This window comes from Asparagus officinalis, unplaced genomic scaffold (assembly GCF_001876935.1).
Source record: "Asparagus officinalis unplaced genomic scaffold, Aspof.V1 AsparagusV1_Un635, whole genome shotgun sequence".
NCBI lineage: Eukaryota > Viridiplantae > Streptophyta > Magnoliopsida > Asparagales > Asparagaceae > Asparagus > Asparagus officinalis.
Window position 1 is genome coordinate 57,378 of NW_017972896.1, and position 14,598 is coordinate 71,975.

Here is a 14,598-nt window from a genome sequence, read left to right on the forward strand (position 1 = left end):
TTACAATGCGGAGCAGACAAGAATTCAGTCAAACCATGTAAATCTTGGTGTACAATGGTTCGTCGCTCTTGAATGAATTTTCAAGTTTTTAGCAGGAATAACAAGGGCTTCGTAGCCCTTTCTTTAATAGAGGTATGGGAAAGCAGATATATTCATTCAGGGAGGGAGGGAAGGAAAAAAAAAATGAAGTATTGAGCTGTAGTACACTGTATTCTCTTTTTTAATTTACACACATTGTCTATTGAGCAATAATAACATGCTAAGAATTCTCTTCCTTCATATATGCACATATTGGCTACGGAGTTATAACATGCGATGTCCTCCTCTTTCATGTACATATATTTCACAATTCCATCCAAAGAGAATAAAAGTTTGCAGGTTGGCTTCTTATTTTGGCTTTTATCATATTTAGTGGCATAAATTGTAAGGAATAATTACAAATAACTAACCACTTTTAGAATAGGCTGTACGTGCAATTAAGGTTACCAATCCTTCAAATTCAATAATTTGAGATTAATCCACTAAATCATTGAAATCGCTGTAAGGTCCTTCAGATCATAAAATTTTGCAATTTTGTAATGTAGCATTCATACAAGCTCAAAGCATGTCACAATGGAGAGGCATTAATCTGAGAACATCATTCAACCGAGAAGGAAAAAGTACATAAACCAATATCATAGCACCAATCACCTACACAACCAAGGTTTAAGATATCTGGTTAATTACCAAATGATAGCGACAATCTTGATTAACAAATGCTAATATGGAACGAGATTTGAGATTCAAAGTAACAAGTCAAAAGCTCGTTAGACTGCCTATTCTATGTATTAATATGGCTAAATTACACTAAACCCCCAAGAACTTTCAGCATTTTGCAGGAAACCGGCAATAACTTCTAAAATTGCATTTAACCCGCAATAACTATTGGAATACCACAAAACCCCCAATAAGTTCTCACATTTTGCAGGCAATCGCCACGATGGCATTAGTACACATTTAGGATCTTAATGTGTCACCAACACAAAATGTGGACTGACACCGTCAGTGGGGCTTATCCGCACACGTTGAATTTTTAGCTATTGGGGGTTTAGTGCAATTTATAAGTTATTTTGGGCTTACTGCAATTTGCTGAAAGTTAATGGGGAGTTCAGTGTACCATACCCTAAGACTATCAGCAGCAGATGGGCAATATTTTCCATCCACCTCAGCTTATGTCCCCACCAATTCAATATTTAGCACCCTCTTTTCTTTCAGCTCCACAGTAGGAAGGCAAATATGTACTTTTTACTTTATATATACCTCACCATATTTTATCTTTCATCCACATCACTCTATCATATACCCCACCATATTTATTCATTCTACATTCATATTTATTTATTTCACATATGTTTTATAAATAATATATAATATTTAAAAATGGCATTAATTTTGCAATTAATAATATATAATTTTTTTAAATGGCATTAATTAAATTTAAAAATTACTTAAAAAACAACACAACACACGATATTATTAATCATCAAACCAACTCCAACTGTTGTCGAAAGTATTCTTCGAAATTGAAGTCATTTGGGGTAGATCCATTGGTGGATAAGTGTTGATAATGAGTGATTTTCATCTGATGTGTGGTTTCCTATTTATAATGAATGACCTCCGAATTCCAATCAGTTTATTTAACAATATTGAATGAAAAGTTTAGTGGGTAGACTAGTCACGTTCAATGTCAGAAGTTAGTGGGTAGAGTAGCTACGTTCAATTTTTGTAATATAGTGGATAGACAAGTCACGTTCAATGTCAGAAGTTAGTGGGTAGAGTAGTCACGTTCAATTTTTGTAATATAGTGGATAGACAAGTCACATTCAATGTCAGAAGTTAGTGGGTAGAGTAGTGACGTTCAATTTTTGTAATATAGTGGATAGACAAGTCACATTCAATGTCAGAAGTTAGTGGGTAGAGTAGTCACATTCAATGTCAGAAGTTAGTGGGTAGAGTAGCTACGTTCAATTTTTGTAATATAGTGGATAGACAAGTCACGTTCAATGTCAGAAGTTAGTGGGTAGAGTAGTCACGTTCAATTTTTGTAATATAGTGGATAGACAAGTCACATTCAATGTCAGAAGTTAGTGGGTAGAGTAGTCACATTCAATGTCAGAAGTTAGTGGGTAGAGTAGCTACGTTCAATTTTTGTAATATAGTGGATAGACAAGTCACGTTCAATGTCAGAAGTTAGTGGGTAGAGTAGTCACGTTCAATTTTTGTAATATAGTGGATAGACAAGTCACGTTCAATGTCAGAAGTTAGTGGGTAGAGTAGTCACGTTCAATTTTTGTAATATAGTGGATAGACAAGTCACGTTCAATGTCAGAAGTTAGTGGGTAGAGTAGTCACGTTCAATTTTTGTAATATAGTGGATAGACAAGTCACATTCAATGTCAGAAGTTAGTGGGTAGAGTAGTCGCATTCAATGTCGGAAGTTAGTGGATAGACTAGTCGCTTTCATTTCAAACAAACACTTTTATTCAAACAAACACATTTTTATTCAAACAAACACTCAAAGCATGAAACACACGTTACAGAAATTGAAACAATAGTTGCAACACAGATTATGCAAATTATTCTCCAAACAACTCCTTCTTCAACATCCTATATGCATATTCATCTTCATCATCCCGATATTCTTTGTTCTTCAAGATCATCCACATTTCCAGCTTCTTAGCACGTGCAACTTCCTTTTGACCTGCAGCAAACTCCAGCATGTCGAAAATGACTTGAACACCGCCCTGAAGTCCTCTGTTTCCCACTTTGTGTGCGCTCATTCACATAGTTTGTAATTTTACCCCAGAAAGTATCGCCCTTTTGATTTGTCCCCAATTCACTGTCATTGCTAACGTGAAAATAAGCCGTTAGTAAGATTTTGTTCTCTTCGGTGCTCCAAGTATCGTAACTTGTTCTCTTGGCTGACTGTTGGGCTGGTGGTAGAAAACTATGGGGAGTATCCCCACCAGCAGTTCCCAGCGATATCTGGGTTGAAAATTCAGGGATATCAGTCGATCCGCTACTAAAACGGTGTGTTTGGATCAACATCCGGATCCGTGCTTGGATCATTCATGTGGGATGGAACATAGCTATTTCCAGTGACTGATTGATAGCCATATGGCATATAAGGATGGTTGTATGGGTATTGCATGCCAAAATTTTGTGGCATCATATACAACATTTGAAAATTGGGGTGCATCCCCATATTCTGAGTACTTTCCGGACGTCGCATATTTGGATTTTGAGGTTGGTTGGGAAAGTTGTAGTTCATGGGAAAATTAAAGTTTTGTGAAGGATCCATGAAGGAGGAGGAAGATTGCAAAAAGGAATGAAAATAGGGTGTAAAAATCTTAGATTTTTTTTGGTGTCCAAATGACACAAACTTTAGGCTCTATTTATAGAGCTTGAAAAATGAAAAATATTGATGTAAAAATAAAAAAATAATTTCAATTAATTATGGGCCAAAATATTAAATAAAAAAAATAGGAGGATAAGAAAATTAGCCGGACCAATAAGATTGCGACACGTCTGCGCCTGCTGGGCCTGCAGCAAACCTGTCGGACGCGTGGGTTTGCAGGTGTGGGGCTGAGTTTTCAGATTTGCCCATTGGCAAATTTTGCCTTCCAATTCATTCTCTCTCCTGCCATCCAAATTGCTCTACTACTGCATCTAATATTTTCAGATTTGCTCTTCTATTGCGGCTGGTCTAACAATACTTCGAGCCAAAATTGCAGACCCATCAATGCTCACTATCCTGGTACCAACCAAGGACAGCCAAGAGCACAACCAACAGCAGTACTTGTAACATGATTTAAATTTGACACATATCAGAATAAAATCAAAATAAAACAGAAAAGCAAACCGAACAACTTGAAGCCTGCTTATATGTCCTAAGTTACTCCTGACAGTATTGGCATCGTAAAAACTGCATTAGGTTGATAGCAACGAACCGTCTCCTAGCTTGCTGCTGGCCGTCATCTATACATTCCAGATATGAAGAAGATTAATGAAACCCAGAAAAGGTTTTCACAAGCACCTAAACACAAAAAGCATGGAATCTGCCTCCTCACCACTCGAAAGAACCCTAGCTCTCCGACCATGTTAGCGTCCCCGAAACCAGTAGCTTTCCAGGGAGCTCTCCCGGGCAAGGAGAAAGATATGTGAGTACTTTTCTGTTATAACATGACCCCTAAAGATTAGAATATAAACCAAAGAGCCAGTAATAAAAAAGAGTAAATGAAGGATCATACCTCTGCATATCGATATCTATGACATTAACAAACCCTGCAACATTACTGCCAGAAAATCTGTCAGCTGTCTATGCGACAAAAAAAAAAGAAGAAAAAGGAGAAGAAGAAAAAAGTTGACAAATGAAGCATTAAGTTATCCATTGTTCATGAGAAAGGAAAGAAGAAAAGAAGACAACCTGTGGATTGCCTATATAATGAAATAAAATGCAGAAAGAAAAGGCAACCTGTAGGTTGCCTAGATAATGGGGAAAAAAAAGGTTTAGGTAACAAGGAAACAGGTTTGATGAATTCTGTTATTTCTACTTTTTTCATTGGAGATAAGCAGCACAAAACTAAACAGATACAGTTTCAGAATAAGGTCTCTTGTAGCTAACTTGTTGCAAATAACCTCATCGTGAGCCAATCACACCCAGTTCAACAATAAGATGACTCAAGTCAGTAACCACAACTGTTCATGACAAAATGCGGTGGAAACTGGAAAGTGCCAAAAAGTAAGGATTCTTGTGCGTTCGCTGAAATATGAACATTGCTATATATGACTGTAAAGCATGTTTGCCTTCTATGTGGGTATATAATCAACAAGGATTCTTTTGGTATGGAGATTCAACTTACTGATACTGCTTACCTTGAGAGAATTTGATCTTGCTCCTTTGCATATGAAACAGCAAGAACTGAATGAAGCAATTCGCGGTTTATGCTGACAGTTACAAGTCGAATAGGATTTGCAACAGGCTCTGCCCCTATAGGAAGTGCTGAACGAGGTGCCTGTGGACCACCACCAATTCGGAAAACAGATATATCGTTGAAGTTTACTGTATATGCATGCGGAGATAGACCCTTCACTGACCCATAAAAGTAATCCTGCAGCCGAAAAAAAAATAATAATAATAATAAGAAACAACAAAATACTTAAGGGAAAGCAATTGATTAGATGTAGAAAACTAAAAAAATATACAGAACTGAATATAATAATTCATATGGAGCATAGGACGATAAGGTAAAAGATCACCCTCAAGGTTATAACCTAAAATGAAGGATCAGGTCAAAGATGGGGCCTTCTGTTGACTATGGAAAGAAATGCCTAGGAAACATATTTAGTTTACAATAAGAAAATTGACGACTTGAAATATAAGTTGCCTTTGGAGATACCATTATGTCTCATAAAGAACATCTGAATGAAGATTGTTTGAGATTCCATTCTGTCGTTCAAAACAGAAAAATTAAACGAATTTTATGATTGTAGCAGTTTTAAAATAAACCTTACAAGTGGAATTTTTATAGAGGAATACAGAAGAAAAGTTTGCTTTCGTAATATTAGTGAAGGCAAAATTATCTGGAGATCTATTTAGTTTTGTGTTTCATAAATAACTGATAAAAAAGCTTCTTCACTTGCATGAAACAAACAACAATCCATTTATAAGAAAACAATAGTTAAATGGATAAATTCCTATAACAAATATATTATTTTAGACACCAGGGTGAGGAAAAACAGATTTGACTTGGATACTTTGCTATGGGACAACCGTTCAAGCAAAGGAAACTTTAACAGACAAAAAAAATAGAAGGATAGACAGTAGAATCCAAATACCCTGATCCGAAGACTTCTGGTCAGTTCACGGACTTTAGCACTCCTCGAAACAACACCACCGGATTTGTGAAGTTTAACAACATCTACATTTCGCTTTCCCTTAAGCATGCTGTAAAGCTTCTCCTGTATAAGAATCAAGTGATATGTTAGTATGAAATTTTTGTTGTCTAAAGCTTTAGATGTAAATAACCACATATATGTCATGGAAGACAAGAGGGGTAGTTTAGCAGTCACACTGTGCCGTTGCCCATGCTTCAGAAGTTAGTAAGATGTTTGTATGCAAAAATTTAGGGACCATTTCATCTTTGGCACATATAAGACAAGTAATCATCAAAAGAACATCCTTCACACAGCTAGATTGTGGAGCTATGATTATCATGCCCAAGAAAAAAAATTAGATCATGCATGTAGCCTGAAATTAGTCAAACAGAGCATTACTTCAAAACTGACCACACTTTGCTGGGAAAAGGCTTATATTATTTCTCCTTAATTTCATATTTGAAACTGATGCAGAAAGGGGTCTTAATAAAATGTATATATATACACACACACATATACATAAATACATACATACATATACATATATATGTATACATATGTGTATATGTGTGTATATATACACACACATATACATATATATGTGTACATATATGGGAATGATGGGTATGAGGTGACGGCTCATTTTGCTAAATGAGCTACCAAGAGATAAAGTGGTGAGCTCCAAAAAAACCTGTGATGTGACTAGCATGGTGGGCCTCACCACATGGCTATCTCTTGATAGCTCATTTAACAAAATGAGCCGCCATCTGATACTTATTATTTCCTGTATAACACACACATGTGTGTGTATATATATTCTGTGTGTGTACATACGTGTGTATGTATATACACGTGTGTGTGGAAATAATGAGAATGAGGTAGCGACTCATTTTGCTAAATGAGCTACCAAAAGATAGCTATGTGGTGAAACCCACCTTGCTAGTCACATCAAAAAGTATGGAACTCACCACTCTGTCTTGGTAGCTCATTTAGCAAAATGAGTCACCACCTCATACCCATCATTCCATATACATACACACACACATGTATACATATGTATATATGTATACATATTACATATATACATATGTGTATATACATACATACATACATATGTATATATACATATGTGTGTGTGTCTATATACATATATGTATATGTATATGTATGTATGTGTGTGTACATATGTACACACACACATATTCACATAGTATTCATTGAGAGGATAAATACCTAATGCACATTATGTACTGGAGTTACCTGTCCCTGGACTAGAATTACATCAGCCTTAAAAGTGTCAATTGCATGAAGAAGCAACTGCACATGATAAATACAAAGGTATAAGTATAGGCTGGAATTATCCACAAAAAAAAGTAAATAATAATTAGGGGTTTTTGTCTTTAGACCCAAAGGTTAACCATGACTTAAGTTTAAACCCAATTAATTTTCTTTATATCTTTAGACCCAATTAATTTTCTTATTTCCTTCTTTAACTTTCATAAACCCATTAAATATTCCTCAACTCTCTTAATTCGCAAGGTTTAAATACTAAATTTTGGTGATGATTCATCTCTTTCTTGGTATTTTGAGGTATAAATTCTCGCAATTCCTCAACTCCTATTTTTTAGCATAAAGTAACGTACGTATTTGAGACAATTATAGCACTAATATCATTTTCTTTATCACAATTTTTCACATGATGACTCATGATTCCTAATGATTGTTTATTAAAATTCATAAGAATTAATAATACTAAAAGATAAAAAAAATTTGCTTTTATTTCATATGTTAGAGAGAGAGAGAGAGAGAGAGAGAGAGAGAGAGAGAGAGAGAGAGATTTAAGGAGAGAGAGAGTTTTAAGGAGATTTGGGGGTATTTTGGTGTTTTTACCTCCTAAAAGAATAAATACAATACACTTTGACTATGAATTATACTATTGGATTTACAAAAACAAAAAGAGAAAGCTGATTGGGTTTAAAGGTACAAATAAAAATACTTAGGTTTAAACATAAATCAAGGTAAAACTTTGGGTTTATAGACAAAGACTAGTAATAATTAAGAGAAAATAACAAACTGGGACTCAAATGCAAGTAACTACCTCATAACCAACACCTTCAATCCATCCCATCGAGTTGATTACCATGCCAGCAGCTCGAGATTCAATATTCTTGGAAAACTGTAGCTCCACTGTTTCAGCCATTTCCTTGAGGAGGACTTTGTACAGCTCTATGTTGGTACTGTTACAAAGCATATTCAGAAACAATACTTGGAACTAGATATCTTACAATGGATTTTATTGTAAGCAAGTATTATCCAGTGTAGTAAACAATGTCATGTTGGCAAAAAACTTATGTGACAAATCAAACATTTCAAGCTGGGGCAAGAAAATTGAATTTAAGTGTTTATCAAGTTATGGGTACCTTGGAGTGGTGTGTCCGTAAAAGTAAACAAGGGGCAATTCCAATGGAGTCCTTCCAGCTGCATCTATTGGCAATTTAACTGGAGTAGCAGCAATACATCCTGGAATGGAAATAGATCCCTGGCCGATATCCAAATCGACAAAAGTAGGTTTCCAGCTACGTTTGCAGGCCCAGTTAAGAAGCATACTTGACAAGCTATTTTTTCCAGAATCTGTAGGTCCTACAACCATTACTCTTGGACCCTGCATCACTAAAAGAATTGAAGCATGAAATTCCTTGAAAGAGAAAAGAACAGAAACAATAGTAAAGCACGTCAAGGGTCAGAATGCATGCAGAAAAGCTAAATTCCACAATTAGCAACCTGACCTATAGATCCAAAGTTTTATAAAGAAAAGAACTATATGTACGGTACATGTCACGAGCAAACTTGATTTCACCTGAACATTGAAACTAATTTTTCACTTTCCCACACGTGGAACAAGGTGATTAAACAGATGTATACTTCTCTAATCACTTTAAAAGAATGTAAAAATTCATTTGATCACCATTCACTCACGCACACTTTACAACAAACTGAAAATCTAGGTTACCCAGACACTTCATCTAGGCTCGTGCATCCGTGTCCGTCCTCGTATCTGTGTTTGTGTCGGACACTCCTCCTGAATATATACATGCCTTTATTCAAATGTGTACTCAATTAGTCAATTATATAACACATGTTTTAGTTCATAAAACTCGTGATAAACTTCATATATCGTAACTTCACCTCAAATTTATGCAACTAATTGGACTCGGCGCAGGTTTCTTACCTAGTTCATAAGTATGATTTTAAAGGGTAATTTGGATATCTAGTTCAAATATGAGCGGTCTTTCAATTTACAAGGATTTTAGTTCTCATAACATGTGAATGGAAAACAATATCGATCTATAGATTATTAATTTTAATTTGCATGCATATAGTTGTGTCCTCGTATCCTAACCTTTACGATTTTGCCCTATCCTGTGTCTGCACCCGTGTCCGCACACGCACCGCAACCGTATCCGCACAACATAGCTGAAAGTACAAGACCAAACAGAAAGGGAAAAAAACCTAGAGAGGGTAACTCAGTTGCTCAAGCATTATTTAAAGCTCGAACAAAGAGTATGCATCAGACTTAACCAAGAAACACCAATGCAGATTTCACCCCAAATAAATACAATTCAATATCTCATTTAACATTAAACTCTTTAAAATAGGCTAATGGATGGACAAATGTTATCCTAAAGATGAATAAACCAAAGCTCCAGTCTAATTGGTCACTAACTAATTAAATAATCAACAAGAAAAAAATTGTTATTTTCAGACCCTTAAAACACTCCAAATAGAGAGAGGAAGTACAAAGCTACACCATCCAAAGACGCGGTATGAAAGAAATGTGTCCGTATAGGCACAGAAACCAATAGCTTATTGACCCTTCATGTTTCTCTTTCATTAAAGGACATAGGGACAAAGAAGTACCAGGTAGGCATATAGCCATACATTAAATATCTCATAGAAGCAAGCATATAGCATCAGAAAACACCGAACCACATCATCCTAGAAACATGAATAACCTGGCCTAAGGAATACGAATAACCTACCCAGTAACTTTATCGTGCTTGAAACTAAAGGGATATGTCTTCTTGAGATGAACTCTATGTTGTTGAATTTGGCTGTGGCCGCACATATAGCCAGGACAATTGAAGATATCATCCAAAACCGACATCATCATTTATTTGCAAATACACAGCATATTCATGTTAATTTCTGGTGAACATAAATTTGTCATCACAAACTTAATCATTATCTGGAAATGTCATATCTCCACCTTTTTTCATTGTTTTCTGTTTCTTCATTTCTGCCGTTCTTTTTCTTTTTCTTTAACGCAACAAAGTTCTTTCACAAGCTACATATACCTGCGTTGAATTGATATCACTGCCGGAAGCAGCAGCCTTGATAGCTCGAATCCTTCGCCCATCAAGAACCGCATGCACATTCACGTAGCTCACCATCGGTGTCTACACCAAAACCAATCAATTAATGAAAAATGTACTCTACAAATCATCCATATTAGTGTATTCTCACACAAAGTGGTGGAATTTAGAGGGTAAATTAGCAAATATCTAAAATTTGAAGGGCGAGTTCGCAAATGGGGTTGATTTGGGGCTATAAAGGTAAAAAATTAAACCCAAACCCTAAAATTTCCAAAATCAAGAAATCCCATTGAACTCACTTCATCAGCAACATACTCCACCTCACTAACTCCATCCACCTCCACCGTAGCCCCTTTCCAAGTGAAGATCTGGAACAAAATTAGGGTTTTAGAACCAAAAAAAAAGGAACGAAACCACTTAAAAGAGAAAACCCCCCAATTAGGGTTTCGAACTTACGGCGATGTTGTGGTGGGCGGAGATCGGGATCCAGGTGGCGAGAGGGAGCCTCGCGTGCGCCGAAGATCGTCGGCGCGTGGGGCCCCGCGCGGCGACAGCGACCGTCGAGGTCGGAATCGGGGCCCACCTCGATCCGGAGCTCCGTCTCCTTCTCGAGCTCGAATCGGCGAATCCCCGACATTTTCTTCGGCTTCGAAAACCGAGAGAAAGCGCCAAATTTTGACAGCAGAACCACAAAAAGAGAGTGAAGCGAGCGGCGAAGGCTATTTATACGGAGTTAAGGGTTTTTTTTTTAATATAACTTTTTTGTTTGAATTTATTTTTTTAAACAAAATTTTGAAATAAAAGAAAAGGAGGGGATGAAATAAACGTGAGAACTACAATATTTTTTAGTAAACGAAGAAATTTTCAAAACAGTCTCAAATCATGTTTTAATTTTCAAAACCGGTCCATTTTTTTTTTACCAAAATCGACTCACTTTTTACCACGTCAGCTTAATCTCGTTTCCTAATTAGTCGGGGTTGCCAACCCCAACTATTTAAAAGATAAAAAATCGGGTTTAAGGCTTCTAATTTGGGTTTAATAAGCTCCTAAACAGTCGGGGTTAGCAACCCCGACTGTTTAGGAATGAGATTAAGCTGACATGGCAAAAAGTGAGTCGATTTTGGTTAAAAAAAAGTGAGTTGGTTTTGAAAATTAAAACATGGTTTGAGGCTGTTTTGTAAATTTCTTCTTTAGTAAACATATTAAGTATAGAAATGTGGAGTTAAAAGATGATTAATGTTGCACGCTTTTGATTCGTAGAAATAATGAGTCATAAATTTGGGTTAAAAGTATGCAAACCCTTTTGAGGGTTTAGTGCTTATTCTCTGGATGAATAATAATGGAAAAGTTTTATAGCCGGTTTTGTATTTCTTCGCCTAATAAGCGAGCCACATGCTATTAAATCCTCTAATTAATTTACAGTTGGCATTCCTTTTAAAAGGAAAAATTCCTCAAGGACCCAATATATGGGACCAATATATGGGACAAGTGAGGTGTCTCCCACCTATTGGATAATGAGTTGGCCATCATTAATGATGGCCAACTCATTATACAATAGGAGGGAGACACCTCACTTGTCCCCTCTATTGGTCACATATTTTGGGTCCCTGTAGCAAAGCTCTTTTAAAAGGGACTGGCACGTGATAATCGCATGAAAAATTGCGTACATGTGTGGAGCATGTTAGGCGCCTAATGAAGCCAAGCACCGAAAAAACCCTTCACATCCAGCAGCCAATGTTGAAAAGGAAAAAGAAAACAAAATGGTGGGGCCCACTGCTACAGTAAAATATTAATATTTTATTGTGCATAGTATTTTTCAAAAAACTATAAATAGGGCTCCAAATCCTTAAGGAAATCTCATCCCAGAACAGCTTCTTATATAAGAAGAGTGAGAGAGAGAAAATAGAGAGAGTTTCTCCTTGTAAAGAGAGAGAGTTTGTAACTCCAGAGTTTTCTCCTCATAGTAGATTCTTCTATCCTTGCCCGTGGACGTAGGCAATCAAGTGCTGAACCACGTAAATCTGTGTGTTTATCATTTTATCTCTACTTTTGCTTTACTATTGCTGCGACCCTGCTTTATTGGGCCCCGGGTTTGTCCCAACAAGTGGTATCAGAGCCAACTTAGGGTACTTGTATATATCTACTTATCGTATGCTCTGTGGCTGCCACCAAAAGTGGATCCTCCATATCAGAAAATAAGTTAGGTTATCATTTACCCTTTGGAGGTGACGGTACTATTCACGAGTACGGCACTGTTCACAAATACGGTACTATTCATAAGTACGATACTATTCATGGATACGGTTACTGTTCATAAATACAGTACTATTTACGTGAAATAGTAAGAAGTTACTGTTCGTGGTAGAAGCAATGACGGCGAAGTTCAAGATCGAGAAATTCGACGGGAGTAATTTCTCACTGTGGAAGTTGAAGATAAAGGCTATCTTGAGAAAAGATAATTGTCTAGCAGCCATTGGTGTAAGGCCGGACGACATCACAGATGATAAGAAGTGGAACGAGATGGACGAAAATGCTATTGCAAATCTCCATCTGGCATTAGCAGACGGGGTGCTGTCAAGCATAGAGGAGAAGAAGACAGCAAAGGAGATCTGGGATACTCTAACAAAGCTATATGAGGCGAAATCCATGCACAATAAAATCTTCTTAAAAAGAAGACTTTACACTCTGAGGATGGAGGAATCTACATCGATGACCGACCACATCAACACCCTAAACACACTGTTCTCCCAACTCACAACGTTGGGATATACAGTTGGTGCGAATGAACGTGCAGAACTTCTACTTCAGAGTCTACCTGACTCGTATGATCAACTCATCATCAACCTGACGAACAACGTCCTCACGGACAATCTAGTCTTCGACGATGTTGCAGCCGCTGTTCTGGAGGAAGAAAATCGGCGCAAGAACAAGGAAGACAGGCAGACAAGTTCGCAGCAAGCGAAGGCCTTGTCGGTGACGAGAGGAAGATCAACAGAACGTGGCTCCAGTGGGAGTCATGCCCATGGTAGATCGAAATCACGAAGTAAGAAGAATATCAAATGCTACAACTGTGGCAAAAGAGGGCACGTCAAATCGGAGTGTTGGCACAACAAGAAGAGTGGAGATAAAAAGTCTTCAGAGCCATCAACATCTCAAGGATGCGTTGTCAGCACGTCAGAGGATGGTGAAATTCTATTCAGTGGAGCAACCACTGTTGATGAAGGCAGAAAGAAGTTTGCTGATGTCTGGCTTCTAGATTCAGCAGCCTCTTGGCACATGACCTCTCGGAGAGATTGGTTTCACAAATATGAACCTATCTCAGGAGGATCTGTATTCATGGGGAATGATCATGCCTTGGAGATTTGTGGTATTGGTACTATCAAAATCAAAATGTTTGATGGTATAATACGCACCATTCAAGATGTGCGACATGTGAAGGGCTTGAAGAAGAATCTATTGTCTTTGGGACAATTAGATGAGCTCGGGTGCAAGACTCATATAGAAAATGGAGTCATGAAGATTGTTAGAGGGGCGCTTGTGGTGATAAAAGGAGAAAAGATAGCTGCAAATCTGTACATGCTCAAGGGAGAGACTCTGCAGGAAGCTGATTCATGTGTGGCATCAACCAGCCGTGGAGAAGAACAAACCATGATGTGGCATCGCAAGCTAGGCCACATGTCAGAACGAGGCTTGAAGGTTCTCTCCGATCAGAAACTGCTTCCTGGACTTAATTCGGTAGCTCTTCCATTCTGCGAGCATTGTGTTACAAGCAAGCAACATCGACTGAGTTCTAGAAGCAAGGCTATTCTGAAACTGGTTCATTCTGATGTATGGCAAGCACCAGTTACATCCTTAGGAGGAGCAAAGTACTTTGTGTCCTTTATTGATGATTACTCCAGGAGATGTTGGGTGTATCCTATCAAGAAGAAGGCGGATATGTTCTCAGTCTTTAAAGCCTACAAAGCGCGGGTAGAGCTTGAATCTGAGAAGAAGATCAAGTGCTTAAGGTCAGATAATGGAGGAGAATACACAGACGGTGAATTCCTAGCATTCTGCAAGCATGAAGGCATCAAAAGACAATTCAGTACGGCTTATACCCCTTAACAAAATGGAGTGACAGAGCGGATGAACAGAACTCTGTTGGAAAGAACAAGAGCTATGTTGGCTACTGCAAATCTGGAAAAAGTCTTTTGGGCGGAAGCAGTAAAAACCGCCTGTTATGTGGTGAATCGATCTCCATCAACTACAATACAATTGAAGACGCCGATGGAGATGTGGACTGGCAAACCAGCTGATTATTCCAACCTCC

At 37.5% G+C, this 14,598-nt stretch overlaps 1 protein-coding gene across 1 annotated transcript; it reads right to left on the reverse strand.

Annotated features, from left to right (window-relative positions):
• Positions 1–3,703: 3,703 nt before the first annotated feature.
• Positions 3,704–12,763, reverse strand: LOC109828019 (protein CLP1 homolog). The gene is made up of 12 exons (XM_020395054.1): positions 12,643–12,763; positions 10,746–11,008; positions 10,589–10,657; positions 10,272–10,373; positions 8,337–8,578; positions 8,015–8,153; positions 7,177–7,233; positions 5,878–6,000; positions 4,915–5,150; positions 4,290–4,334; positions 4,110–4,211; positions 3,704–4,017 (listed from the first exon to the last, which is right to left on the reverse strand). Exons 1-11 carry the CDS (start codon positions 12,761–12,763, stop codon positions 4,124–4,126), a joined length of 1,485 nt encoding a protein of 494 aa, XP_020250643.1. The 3' UTR covers positions 3,704–4,017; positions 4,110–4,123.
• Positions 12,764–14,598: the final 1,835 nt, after the last annotated feature.